At 46.3% G+C, this 14,673-nt stretch overlaps 1 protein-coding gene across 1 annotated transcript in view; it reads right to left on the minus strand.

Moving 5' to 3' along the window:
- The window catches only part of Iqsec1 (IQ motif and Sec7 domain ArfGEF 1), a 337,227-nt gene extending 322,612 nt beyond the window's left edge, over positions 1 to 14,615 (minus strand). Inside the window, exon 1 of the mRNA XM_055617490.1 lies at positions 14,356 to 14,615. Within this exon, the coding sequence (XP_055473465.1) occupies positions 14,356 to 14,615 (260 nt within the window). The remainder of the gene's footprint in view (positions 1 to 14,355) is intronic.
- Between the last annotated feature and the right edge of the window lie 58 nt (positions 14,616 to 14,673).

Below are 14,673 nucleotides of genomic sequence, written 5' to 3' on the forward strand. Positions count from 1 at the left end.
AGCTGTGATCATGGTCAGAGACATTATTATTGCTGTTAGCAGCGGCCATGGAATTTTTCAGTGCAAGGGGTAGAATGCAAGACCTCATCAGTTGTAGTCTTTTTCTTCTTTTCTTTTGTGTTTGTTTTTTATTTTGTTTTAGACACAGGCGCTAACTATGTAGATGTAGCTGACCTGGAACTCACTATGTAGACTAGGCTGGCCTAGAACTTACAAATATCTGCCTGCCTCTGCCTTCAGAGTGCTGGGATTAAAGGAATACACCACCATGCCTTGTTCAAACCATAGAATTTTTTTTGAGATTCCCCAAATAGAAGAAATTTTTTGAAAGATAAGTGATAAATGAATTCATGTATTTATAAGAGACATGAAGATATGACTTCACTGACATGATACATATCGCTGAGGAGCCCAGCAAAAAATAAGCTAAGAAGTAAGAGTAAATAACGCATGGACACAAAAGTTCTAGTCTGGTTTTATCCTGTTCTTCAACAACATATTCATACCAGGGGCATGCATGAACCACTTTGAAACCCCTTAGTCTTGCACACAAAACAATCATAAAATATTTGAAATATGTTACATTAAACATAAGCAGTCGGGGGTAGGCACTCTAAAGGCAAATAGCTGTGAATGGTCCCTATCTTGGGAGAGAGGAAGTAAACAAACAGAAGTAAGAACTGGGAAGCTGCCAGAAGGACCCAGCGCTACAAGTGGAAACTAGACACATAAAAAGAGGAGACTTACTCTATGTGTTAAACAGAAAAGAGGCTAAGATAGGGAACCCATCCTTCTAAGAAGGTTCAAAAGTCAGGAACAAGGGTGTGGAAATGAGCTTTCTAGACAGAGAAAATGGTGTGAAACACAAAAATGGCACATGTCTGAGAGAAGTGATAGTATTGGCTATGTGGGAAAGAATAGAAAAAAACAACCACTACTTGGCCACCCTGCCTTGTGCATATTTGTGAGCAAGAGAAAACATATCAGCAAATATATGTATCTGTAGCTGACTTGGTCCCTTTTCAGTTGCTTTTAGCAAGACCGAAACTGGATTGCTTTATAAAGAATAAAGGTTCATTGGGATCATGTACTGGAAGCTGACATGTCCAAGATAATAATATTGAGAAGCTCATGAGGGCCAATGATGTATTATGACATGGCAGAGCATACTACTTGGAAACAGCAGCACTCTATCTTGCATCTCTTCCACTTTCTAAAAATGTCTCTAAAGTCATGATGGGGCCCCACCCCTCAAGATCTCATCTAATCCTATTTACCTCCCAAAGACTACAACTTCAAACACTATTATCATATATGACGTTAGGAATTAGGTTTGCTGCACAATAACTTTCAGAAGACACAGTAGAAGGACAAAGTATCCAAGGTAGACATAAAGAAACAAAAAGAGGGAGAGAGAAAGCCGGGGAGGGATAAATAGGTGGATGGCACAGCCTGCTGCCTGTTAACATCTCAGAAGGCCACAATTCAGAACACTCCACAGCATGTCCCTAAAACTTCAAGAACCCACTATCACATGTGGCCATTCTCTCCAACATGAGCCCCTCCACCCAGGTTGGCCAGAGGTCTTGAAGATGTTCCCTATATCCCTAGCTGGATGACAGAGCAGCAGGGTGATGCTGCTCCTCATGAGGTAACAGGAGGGAAGAGAATGGCAGGAATGAGAACAGGGACCCTCCTGGCTGACGTTATCAACATTGTATCCATGAATATGATTTTCCCCAGACTCCCTCCTGGGTGTTTTGGCTGATTCACCATATGGCAGGAGTTAAAAATACAGCTCTGAGTGTGGGAATGAAGATGAGATGGGTAAGCACTCTCAGAGTGACTGGGTAGAGGAATCCTGCCAGCCCTAGCCAGTCCTCACCCAGGGCAAGGATCAAATCCCAAACATGGGAATCATCTTCACCTCAGTGGGCACTGGCCTCTTCAGACACAACACCAACCTCTCTGAGTGACCATCGTATCCTACATCTGGAACACCCGCAAAGGCCATGTGTTAAAAGCTTGGCTCCCAGCTCATGAGGAAGGGTTTCAAAGGTGAAGCCTCGTGAGAGATTTCCAGGCCACTGAGTGTCCATGGAGGACACAGTAGGACCCTAGTCTCTTCCTCTCTGCTTAGCTTGCCAGCTGTAATGGCACATGGCATGTGTCACAGCTTCTTTTATCATGTGTTCTACCTCACCACAACCCCAAAAGCAATAGAACCAAACAATTATGATCAGAAACCTCAGAAAAACTGTGAACCACAGAAAACCTTTCTCTACTTAAGTTGATTATCTCAAGTACTTTTTTAGAGCAACAAAAAGCTAACTTAAACACAGTGGCCCAACATGGAAAAATTCCTATGATAAAATACAGATACATGCACAGAGAGGCGAGAGATATGTTCCATCTGAGAGTAGGCACAGTGGAACTATCACTAAACTTGAAAAAAAGAGAGTGATGGGGTGTATGGTCTAAGCAAACCTATTGTGGGAAATTAAAGACACAATGAAAAAGGGGCTATGCTGGTTAAATGGCACTAGGCACAAGGAATAGTCATTTGAGAAGAGGGAATCTCAATTAAGAAAACCCCTCCATAAGGGGATGTAGGCAAGCCTATAGGGCATTTGTTAATTAGTGATTGGTGGGGGAGGGCACAGGCCATTGTGGAAAGTGCCAACCACGGGCTGCTGTTTCTGGATTCAATAAGAAAGCAGGCTGAGTAAGCCATGATGAACAAGCCAGTAAGCAGCACCCCTTCTTTTTGCATCAGTTTTTGCCTCTAGGTTTCTGCCCTGTATGAGTTCCTGTCCTGACTTCTTTCAGTGATGAACAGTGATATGGAAATGTAAGCCAAAGAACCCTTTCCTCCCCAAGTTTCTTTTGGTCATGGTGTTTCAGCACAGGAATAGTAAACCTAACTAGGACAGGACCAAGTCCCATGCCCAAGAATCTGTGCTGGCCCTACCACCTGTTTGACTGACAAAACTAGTAGAGGTAACCTTGTGGGACTTTCAAGAGTATGTCAAACGGAGTCTCACATCTTCCTCCCAGGAATTTCAGAATATTTTTTTACCTGGACTCACTCCCCAAAGTGAAGAGGCTTCATATGAACACTCCAATCAGTGGTTCTAGTTGAGCCCAGCTTTCTAGACCCTTCCACAGGTGCCAGGCATGTGAGTGAAGGCACATGATTATCCTCCAGACAATGCCATCTCCAGTTAAATACTGCAGAGCAACTTCCCTTGATGATACAGGAAAGAGAATAGCTTACCCAGGCCTTGCTCAACCCTGGACTCAAAAATCTTGAGATAAAATAAAATGGTGTTTAGGTTTAAGACTAAATTTTAATATAGTAAATTTAGTAACTAAGTTTAATTTAGTTAACACAGTAAAAACAGAACATTTAGAGTAAGCGAATGGCTAACTGGTTGAGTCATTGAGTTATTTATTCTTTTATTTGCTAATTATTCATTAAAATCTAGTAAGGGTCTAGAGAGGTAAGTCAGTTAGTAAAGTGCCTGCTGTGCAAGCATGAGGACGTGAGTTCAGATCCATAGCACCCACGTTAAAAAAAAATTAGAAGCAATACCTGTACCTGTAATCCCAGACTGGGGAGGTGGAAACAGAAGAACCCCTGGAACTCACTGGTTGGCCAGCATAGCTGAAATGCTGAACTCCAGGGTCAGTGAGAGACTCAGTCCATTCTTCCCAAAAAAATAGAGAAGGGATTGGGGAAGACATGCAACAATGACCTCTGGCCTGCCTACACATACACACGCATGCAAGCACACAACTATACATACAACTACACAGACGTGCACAGACACACAAACACACACACACACACACAGACACACACACACACAGAGTGCATATAGCTGGCGATAGGGCCCCCATTTAGGAACAGCAGAGATAACTTGTTCCCACAGAGTTTCTGGTCTGGTTCCATTGTGTCCACACAGTTTGTCATCCATGTTTGTCATCTTCTCCCCCATGGTCTGGGTTTCACTGCCAACATTCTTGACTAGTTCCTTCTCCTGTCTTCTTTCTCTCCAGGTAAGGATGAAGTATGAGTTCTGTATCTGGTTCTATTCACTGTTGAAAAGTAGGTATTGATGCCCTTGCCTGTTATTCTTGAATTGTTTCTCCTTCATTTCTGTCCGTTTTTGCTTTACGTATCTTGAGGTTCTGTTGTTTAGTGCATGCTTGTTTGCTATTGTTATGTCTTCTTGAGGGACTAATCCTCTTTAAAATTTTCTTGTAAACTGTAGCAATCTTTTTCTCAAATTTTAATATATTTTTGCTGTTGGTGTATTTTTTAGACAGGGTCTCACTGTGTAGTCTGGCTGGACTGAAGCTCATTTTGCTGAGTAGGCTAGTCTCAAACTCACAGAAATCTGCCTGCTTCTGCCTCCTGAATGTTGGGATTAAAGCTGTTCACCATTATTCCTGGCTGGTGTAGCCATTCTCTCTTTTGCCTGGTATACCTTTTAAGCATAATGGACTAACATCCAAAGAAGTCCCTAAAAGGTGATACCTCCCATTTGATGTGCTTGGCTGATTCTCCCTCAAAACACCCCCCCATACCACCTTTGCTTCCCTACACTATCTCCTCATTTGAACCATAGAGTTTAGTAAGTGTTGACAATATAAACAGCCAATCATGATAGCGAACAGTGATTAATCATTATGATGAAGGGTGGGAACAACATATTTCATTCTTTAAAAAGATTTATGAGTAGGTGTGTGTTTGCATGTGGGTGTAGGTGTCCCTCAGTGAATCCCCTGGAGCTAAAGTTACACACCCTCCCTAGGTGGATGTGGGAAACTGAATTCAGGTCCTCTGCAAGAGCAACAAATGCTCTTAGCTGCTAACCATCTCCACAACCTTGTCTCATTCCATTTTTGAGTAAGGAAATGCACCATAGAGCCATGGTGTGGGTTCTAAGAATGCCTTTGCTCTCGTTATTTAAGCTGGTACTCCCTGCACCCCCGGTGGATCATCCATTAAATAATGTTGGCAAATTCCAAGTACAGCGGCATCTGCCAAATCCTTAGCCCACCCCTTGGCTCACTGTAGGTGGCAGGAAGGACAAGGAAGCCAGCCTATGGGTGAAAATCAAACAAAATATGCAAAGACAACCCCCCCACCCCGACAGCCTCTGAGGCCAATCAAAGAAGTTAGAGCTAGGTGAAAAGAAGACCTCAAAAAGGTTAACCAGAGATGTAAGCATATGTTGGATTGTGGAAGGAAGGAAGCAGAGCATTTTAGACAGCTCCACTCTAGTGTGGGGGCAGGTTAGGGAATCCATTTGGTCTTAATATTATTAAGTTTCTGATACTTTAAAACATGAAAAAAGTCTGTAACTAAAGGCTAACCAGATGAAGACAGTATGTCTCACAAAGAGTTTGATTCAAACTCTGTTGTCCTAAGTATGCAAAAAAGTAGTACATAAAGAGATAGTAGATGCACGCTACAACTCTATCTACTTCTAACCTTGTGACTTATGTTGCACACAAGCTTCTCAGCCCAGGAAGAAAGAACAAAAGTGTCACAAGTCAGCATGGGCTTCCTGTACATTCAGTGCATTAAGGATTTGCCACTGGGAGGTAAGTGGTGTTCTGTAGTCTTGTTTTACAATAAATAAACTGGAAGTAGAATAAGGCAAAAGCACCGGTCCAGGAAAACACTGCCAGTTCATGGTAGAAGACAACTGAATCTTGTCTTCCTTGGTGACAGTCTATGTCTTGGACAAATTGCTATCCACTCTCTGCACATGAACTACCAGGAGCTACCTCAACGCCCCTACCAGCCTAAGGGGAGCAAGTAGCCCTGCTTGAACTACACATCCCCAGAGCTAGGTGAATGAAGATCCCCTGCTTACAGGGAACTGGAAGTAGGTTCAGAGGTGTCACCAGACTTCTGACTCACTATTTCAAAAGCCACTGCAGGCAACAAGCCCTAAATGGCAGCCTCCCATTTGGAGACTCTTTCTCTTGGCTGAGTTGGTCTTTCTCCTTTCCATCTGGGTAGGCAATTGTCACAGGTGGAAAGACAGCAAGAAATCATATGCCTTTTTTTTCCCCCAAAACACATGTCCCCCTTCCACCTGTCCCAGAACCTCCTGGGCCATTCCCATGTCCTGCTGCACCCCACTGTCTTACTGTCTCTGCCTGCACAGGATCTAGAGGTCCTCCCAATATATGTTCATTTAAGGACTCTTGTCTTTCTTAGATTAAAGCCAAAGTCTCTAGTGGGCCTGCATGGCCATGCTCACTTTGCCCCATCATCTCATTCCCTCACCCAACCTGTCTATACCCCCAGCACAAGCTAGTCACCTCACACACTGGTTTCTTCCATGTGTCTCAACCTAATCAGGTACATTCCTTGCTTTGGCAAACCTGAGAGAGGAATCCAGTTATCACTGTCCCAGAATAGAGATGAGGAAACTGAGGCTCAGGGAGATTCATTTTACATGCTTAGGAGCAGAAAATGGAAGTAGAACTCAAGACCGACCACTCTCTGGAATCTGTCCCTGATTTTCCCACACTTGCTATCCTACCAGTTCCCATTCAGCAATGGGCTTTTCATGGACTCCTGCAACCTATCCATTAATCTCACCCCTATTAAGGTCCCTGCAGCTGTCTCTCAGTGCTGCTGCCATAGGCTTGTCATTAAAACAACAAAGCTGGTAGGAACAGCAGAATTTCACGGTACCTTGGTCATGTTGCAGAATATTCCATAAGCCGGCCACACAACACTGAGAGGACCCAGCAGCCATGCTGGTTCCAGAACACCTTCAAAGAAGTCTCACTTTCTGCCTTTAGCAAACCATGCTTCTTGCAGTCAGATGAGGACTGCCCAGTTGTGAGCCATGGCCTTTGAGTCTCTGCAGGTGCAGCATACATTATGAAAATGCACACACAGAACAGTCAAGACATCTAATCCATTAATGTGCCTCCAACAAGGAGTATTGGGGACAAGAATTGAAGAAGACATAGCTTCCAGCACCCCATTTAACAACATGTCCCCACATACCCTTTGTGAATGAAACATGAAAATGCATGGGCTGCTTCACCGACAGCTTTCCAGAAGGTTAGTAAATGCACATATGTGGAACAAGAAATTCAAATTGACTTAAAGAGGAGTGTCCAGTATTGGCTGAGCAACTGGAAAGCCCTTCCCACACCTGTTCACAATATTGCCCACAGCAATCTTGCCAGCTGGGCATTGCCCCTGAGGCTGTTTTGCCATGAAGGGACAGGGGCTCTTGGAAGCAAAATAATTCCTGCAAGTAGCCCTAAGTCTCCAAAGTTTAAATCAACTGCTGTCTCTGGGTGGATACAAAGCTGGAGTTAATTCTGGCTCCTTAAGTCAAAGGTCTGGGTGATTGAAACTGTACCACGCCTAGAAGGGTTTCAGATGTTCCACACAGTAATGAATCCACTTATGAGCAGCCCCACAGCCACAGAGCACAGTGAAGCATGCTGACCATGGGCGCAGATCCTGCCTCTGAAACTGGGTGAAGAAACTACTAAAAAGTCTGCAATTTCACATCTGCAAAATGGGATGATAAAGCCCATACCTAACAAGAGGTTCCAGTGTCAATGCATAGAAAGAAGAGAATCTGGGGCTAAGGACATAGCTCAGTTTGGAGAGTGCTTGCCTAGCATACACAGAGCCATAAATTTGACCCCCAGCACTGTACAACTGTAATCCCAGCACTCAGTATACAAAGGTAAGGCAATCAGAAGTTCAAGGTCATCCTTGGCTACATAGCAAGTTCAAAGCTTAGAATACAGAAGACCCTGTTTAAATAAATAAATAAATAAATAAATAAATAAATAAATAAATAAATAGGAAAATGGAGAAAAAAGAAAAAAGAAAAAAAAAACCAAAAAAACAAAAAAAAAAAAACCAAGCACCTTTAGGGCTTAGTTAATGTTACGGTTTTGTTGTAATTTGATGTATTCTAAGGTCAGGAGCCAAACAAGACTTTCTCTCCTTTTTTTTTTTTTTTCTTCTTTTCTTTTCCTTTCAAGAGTTGTTTATTTTGTGTCCATGATTGTTTTTCCTGCATATATGTATGTGTATACATACATACCTGATACCCTCAGAGATCAAAAAGGGTGTCAGATTCCAACTAGAGTGGCAGATGTTGTGAACCACCACATAGGTGCTAGAAACATAGGTCCTCTGCAAAAGTAACAAGTGCTCTTAACTGGTACGGCATCTCTACATCCATTCTTCCTATTTCTTTGTAGCGCTGGCCTCCTCCTGGAAGAATAGACAAACATTTCTAAATCAAGACTTTTCCCCCTAGCCCCTGCCAGTCTGACATCTGGGTCCTGAACAAGGTAAATGTGTCAGATTCATCTATGCCTGTCTAGCCTCTTCTGTTCCCATTCACAAACATTTCACAGCCGCTTGGGGCTTCTCTTCCTCATCTCTTGTTCCTCTAGCCCTAGCTCAAATGATACTTCCTGCAGAAAGCCTGTGTTGATAGCCACAGATGACCACTTATTTGCCATGCTCTGGGTCTGCACACTGCTTGGCCCCCTTCTTACTCCAGCCTAAGCTCTGTCCCTGTTCATGTTTCCAAATGGAGGCAGTGGGAAAGCTGCCCTAACAGAGGACAAGAATATTGCCTACCTGTGTGACTCAGAAACAGGGTGAACAGAGGATGTGGCAATCACGTGCCTGTTTCACTGAGCCCCATCCCTGGGACACAGTAGGCACTTCATAAATGTTCACTCCCATCCATGTGCTTCTAAGTACTCTCAAGGGTACAGAAGTATGCAATAAAGCAAATATTGAAAAACTTTAATTGCAGAACCTGGAGGGAAGGAAGGGGAAGTGGTGTTCTGCTCTGCATGATTCTTTCTACTTTTCTATACGTGTGAAAAATGTTGGAGGTAAACAATCCTCAAAAGCAATTTCAATGCCCTAGCTAACCCTGTTTCAAAGCCATCATCTATTAAGTCCTCAATGGCAGATATCACAGGCAGTTCCTATGTCTGATCCCTTACAGAAATGGTTACTCTCATTTGTCCTGGGACTGACTCAGAATTTGAGCCACTGGAAAACAACTACAGTAGGGGATAAGGTCTTCCAACCCACTGCTAGAGGAGAGCTAACTGCCCAGGGACTAGTTATGAGAAAGCCTTAAAGGTCCTCCAGAGGAAGCCTAAAGCAGTTAGGGTGATGTGGCTTTGCTATATCAAAGCTGCCATGATTTATTAATGAAAACAGAAGTCCTTTCCATAGTGGCCAGTGCACTCTGCACAACACCAAGTTACCAGCTCCACAGAGAAAACCTGGTACACAGGAATTCCATCTGTGTCACTCAGTCACACTTAGCCCACAGTAAGGGGGACCTGGGCTGCAGCCTGGCTTGTGTCTACACAGGGACTGGGTCAGTAAGCAGGAGACCTACTGAACTCATTGGCTCATGACCACTTCAGTTGCCCTTACTCCTTTTCAGATAGGTCAATTTCTCCTTCTTGGATTCCCAGTTTGTCTGTGTTTGTTTCTCTGGTTGCTCAGTGGTAATTATTCCTGTTGACACTCTGACAAGCAGAGAACAGTGCACTTCCAAAGTTAAGCCAAGTGTTGCTCTTCTATAAAAAAAATTAATAATAAAATAGCACAAACAACCCCATCAGTTGTCAAAACAACATCATAGACAAAATAACTGACAAATAGCCATCCTGATGACAGAACATACGAACATGCCCAAATGCCTGGCTCCTCTGTCCAAGTGCTCGTACTTTCCTCCCCATGGCAAAGCCCTGAGGTCTGGGGTTCCCACAGGCACAGTGGCCTATATCCAGTGTGAACATTCACAATGGAAGCATCAGCAGCTCCCAACTGCATTTCACATACTGCACTGCTCACTGTTTTTCTCAGTGCCGGCTAGATAAAGAAGCATTCCCTGATTTATTTTCTGGGTTGTAAAATAATAATTTGCTTAGCTTGTCAGACGGCTGAGAGAGAGCTTCAGAGAAACACTCCCTCATCTTTCTGCGGACTCTACCATCTGCTGGAAAAATAAGAATGGCTCACCCTGATCCCTTACAGTTTAATACATTTTGTCCAACTAGGACAAGTGTCCCAAAGTGTGGTGCAGCTTGTTCCTGACAGAGGGATATCTTCCCAGCACTGGATACAGGCTTTATCTCAGATGGGAGAACAAGAATATTATTTAATAGAAACATAAACACAGTGTCTCCTGCAACCAGTTTCTCAGCCACAGTCATAGATGAGGAGAAAAAGGCCCTCTTGGCCTCTCCCAGGCTCCTAGTCTTTGCTCAGAAGGAGAAGGAAATCTGCACATAAGAGTACTCTGCTTCCTGGCCCCTACATCCAGCCACTTTGAGGAATAACACAACTCAAAAGCTCCTTGCCAGGACCATCTTAAGTAGTGCTTTCTGTGTCATCCACCTGCTGCCAATTAGGGCAATCCAATTTTGTCTTGCCACCCCCTCTTCCACGGCCACCCTTGAGCATGCCCCTGAAATGAAGCACCATCATCATGGTTTAATGTCACCACAAACCCAGGAAGAGCACTTTGTTTGGTAAGTCAACAGACACTGAATGCCACTGAAAACCTCCCCCACAGTGAGTCACCGATTCAGAGCTTCAGAAAAATGTCCTCTCGGAGTGATGTGTGATGTGACAGCCCTTGAGGGCTGGAGCAGATGAGAAGGCGGAAGAGGCTGTTCCACTGGGCCTTTCAGCCACTTGAGGCTGATGTTTACTTCTGCCAAGCAACTTCAGGAGATCAAAGGTTAAAGAGAGGTCACCTTCTACCATCTTTTCCCATTTATACAACCATCACCAAAAGTGCTGCCTTGGTGACAAGATTCCATTGGGGAGAAAGGATCCACACAAGCTTCGAGCCCTCAAGCACTGGCCAGGAGCCAAAAAGAATCCTGAGAAGTGGTCTGATGATTCCACAGTGTAAAAGGCAGGCAGGAGGTGAGCAAGATTCGGAGCCAGACAGTGTAAGATTTAACACTGGCTTACAACCAGATGGCGGGGCTTAAAAGAGGTATGTGATCACTCTGAGCCTAGATCACATCTGTACAAAGGGAGCAGCAACTGTCTTTGCCTGATATGGGTGGAGATACATAAGGTGTAAGCACACATCAAACCTTTGGGGGATGTTGTCATGCTCTTTTCAACTTGGTTCAGTGTATTCATCAGCACCTGCTACATGATGATGCCAACGACCTTTCCCCTCCCAGGCTTTACCCACTCAAGCAATATCCTCTGAGCATCTACTCAGAGGATCCCTCACCAAACCCTAGCAAGGGGAATGTGGTTCTAGAAATGAATCACTAGAATGTAGTTGACTGCACACTGCATGAGTGCTGATGTCAGGGGAAAATCAACATCGATAACGACAGAAGCAAATAACTCCCAGCCAGCAAGGGCACCGTGAATGACTGAATTTCTTCCCTGTTTTAATCTTCTCCCTCAGTGCTGGGAACCAGTGATGACTCTTGGCACTAATGGTCAAGAATTCAAGAGAGCCTTCTGAGAAAGACCTTAAGGCCTGCTGGGTTTGAAAGCTTCTAGCATATCCAGGTGTCTCGTGCCAGGTGAGGTGAGACTCTTATCTCAGGGCAAGCAATGGACCACTGAAGCTCATCTATGTAGTGAGCAGAGAGCTCCTAACTTGTGCTGCAGTGGCTACCAGCTACTTAGAAAAGGGTCAGTCGGGTCTTGCTCAGTCAGCAAGCTTGTCAGGCCCTCTCTTATAAGGGTCACTATATGCAGACAAGGAGGTCTAGGAATGACAATCATCCATACCCCAAGGTAGTAAGAAATAGAGCCCAGTCCCCTAGTTCCATTCCCCCCAAAACTGTGGCCGTGTACTGCTCTGACACCTCTGGAAACTCAAACTGAATAATAGTTGTCAGTTCCAGCAGCCCTTTCCCACAGTTCCATATTCCCCATTGCACATCTCCTGCCCTTAGCCTTTAAGTTCCCACCTCCTGCCTGGACTCAGCTGACCCAAAGAATTGAGAAACTGACAGACATGGGAAGAATCTAGCCTGCATGAAATACCTATAGGGTACCCATTGCTCCCCCTCCCCCCATCACCTTATGGAAGGCAGCTAGGCTGATTCCTGCTTCGTGTGCATTTAAGAAAAGCTGAGATGAAGAAAGGTGGTGTGACCTGTCCCACAGTCACCAGCTGGGATGTGCAGAGCTGGGCCTTAGTCCCAAGTTCATCTACCCACATTCTTTTCTTTATGTAGCATTATTTATCTCTTCTTTTTTGTGGTTCTTCCTGTATCTCCAAATATTAGCTCTGATGGCCCTGCACACAACAATACTTAATAAAAGCTCTCAAGAGGCACTAGTCATCACACATTCCTTCACATTAGTTATTCACATAATCCCTGACACAACCAATCTATGTTTGGAAAAGCAGCCCCTAGCGCCTCAGCACCTAAGCATACAGCAGTTAAATACCATCTCACAGAACTGGGAGATATGGGGTAGCTCCTGCCAGGAGAGGATGGAGTTGGCATTCCTTTTCCTAAAGGGCTAGGAAATGAGCTGCAGGCAGGAAAACAGAGCTGGCATGTTCTGTCTTGAAGGGGGCCTCCTGTTCCTTTTCCTATTCCCATTCCTCACAGCTCCTATCATGGGGTCTTCATGCCAGCAACATAGAATGTCCCAGAGCTTGTGAGAGTAGCTTCTCCAGCCTGCCCCAGACCTGCTGGCTCAGAATACACATTAAGCAAAGAAGTCCAGATTCCTAGTGTGCATCCTCAAGTTTGCAAACTGCCTTGGATCTAGACCATAGATAGAGCAATAACTATGCTGCCACTTGCTTTCCTTAAAGGTGACACTATACTTTTTTAAGGTGACATTGGCTTTGGCTGTGCCTCTGGTAGGGGAAAGCAAAGCCAGATGGTCTCAACTCTGAAAGCTTATGAAATAAAATTTCAGCATTTGCACCCCCTGACCTCCTCAGCCAAGATCACTAACTGGATGGACAATGGAGATTCCCCACAGCAGGGAGAGAAACCTCTGCCTCTCGGAGTTCTCATGTCCACATACTCCAATTGGTCAGTAGGGGTGACTTTGAAAGAAAAAAAAAATCTCTCTCTCTCAGGGGATAGTGTGGTGAGGCATCAGTTGACCAACGTGTGTCACTGTTCCCTATCGAAACAGGAATGTGTGTCCCCGCCCTGGTGCCACCTCCCTAGGCCGGGAGGGAATTCATTTTGGCAGCCCAGACTTTCTTCTACATCCTTGCATATAGCATGGGCTGGCCCATAACGTCTGTAAAAGGGGCTAATGAAGAGTCTCAGAACTAGGAGCTCCCCTTCTCTGTGCTCTTGAATGGCAGAGAGGCTCTGCATCAGTGACCCCAGTTAGAAGCTAGCCATAAATCCCTTCCCTTCCAAATGAACCGAAAGGGGTGAGTATAATACCTCATCCTGCCTCCTAAAGAGCCACAGAATTCAGCCAAACTCTAGCTTTTCAGACACCCCCACCCCACCACAAACAAAACTCTCCTCTTCCAAAAAGTGGACCAGCCCTAGTATAAATGCCTACAACTAGTGTTCCAGGCAGGCTGTAGCAGGCCTTCTGTCCCATGTCCATAGCAGGAAGCAGCCGGACCTGGGGTAGGAGAAATGAGGTCTCCAGAGCCTGGATTTCCACTCCAAGGAATCAGGTTCCCTATCTGGAGTCAGCGTAACTCCCTCCTCCAGCACTGCATGCCCAAAGCCTCTCGGGTCGCTTGTTCTAGAACTACTGACCACATCGAACACTTTTCCTAGTCGACCCCTGACAGCCCAAAGGCAACCACAGAAGAGGTAAGCAGAGGGCTCGCAGCAAGCCCGGCAACTCCACCCCAGCCTAAGCCCCCAGCGTAGATCCCGAGCCCCGCCCAGATGGGCACCGAAGACTGCCAGCAGGGCTTCAGCACCCAGATGAGGCAAAGCTGCTGCAGGCTGGAGCTCCTGGGACGCCAGGGGCCAGGGCGGTGGGGCTGTGCCTCCTCGGCATCTCCTTAATCCTCCGTCCGAAATAGCCGGGGTAATCTCGGGTCGAGGCAGGGGAATTAGTGTCTGGCGGGAGGAGGACGAGGCCCCGGGGCTGGACGGCGCAGGGTCGGTGTAGAGAGAGCACTAGGCAAGAGTGGTCCAGGCAGCCTCGGGCGGACGGGCGCCGCACGCGACAGCCGCTCGGCGAGGCCAGGCCGGGTGGCAGTTCCGGGAGGTCCCGGGTGCGCCAGGCTCCGGCCGAGGGACTCACTCCACAGCCCCCTGAGAAGTTCGCGCACCCCTGGCACGCCCGCTCCGCCACTCTGCACTTACTTGTCGCGGCGGCTGCCGAGCTCCGGGATGGCGCCGAGCGGCGAAGGGCCAGGGTCCGGGCGCCGAGCGCACGCGGCCAGGTGTCGCCGGTGCCGCTCCAGCAGGCCGGCGTTCTCGCGGCTCAGCCGCGCCACTTGGCGCTCCAGCTCCTCGATGCGCCGCCGCCGTTGCGCCAGCAGATCTTGCTGCGCCGCGACGATCCGGGTCAGCTCCTGCAGGTACTCGGCCGCCGTGCCTGGGGGCTCGGCGGCACTCGCCATGGTGCCCGCGGCGGACGGCCGCGCCTCAGGAGAGCGGGCAGCGGGGCGGCGGCGGCGG

This window comes from Psammomys obesus, unplaced genomic scaffold (assembly GCF_907164565.1).
Source record: "Psammomys obesus unplaced genomic scaffold, mPsaObe1.curated_primary_1811, whole genome shotgun sequence".
NCBI lineage: Eukaryota > Metazoa > Chordata > Mammalia > Rodentia > Muridae > Psammomys > Psammomys obesus.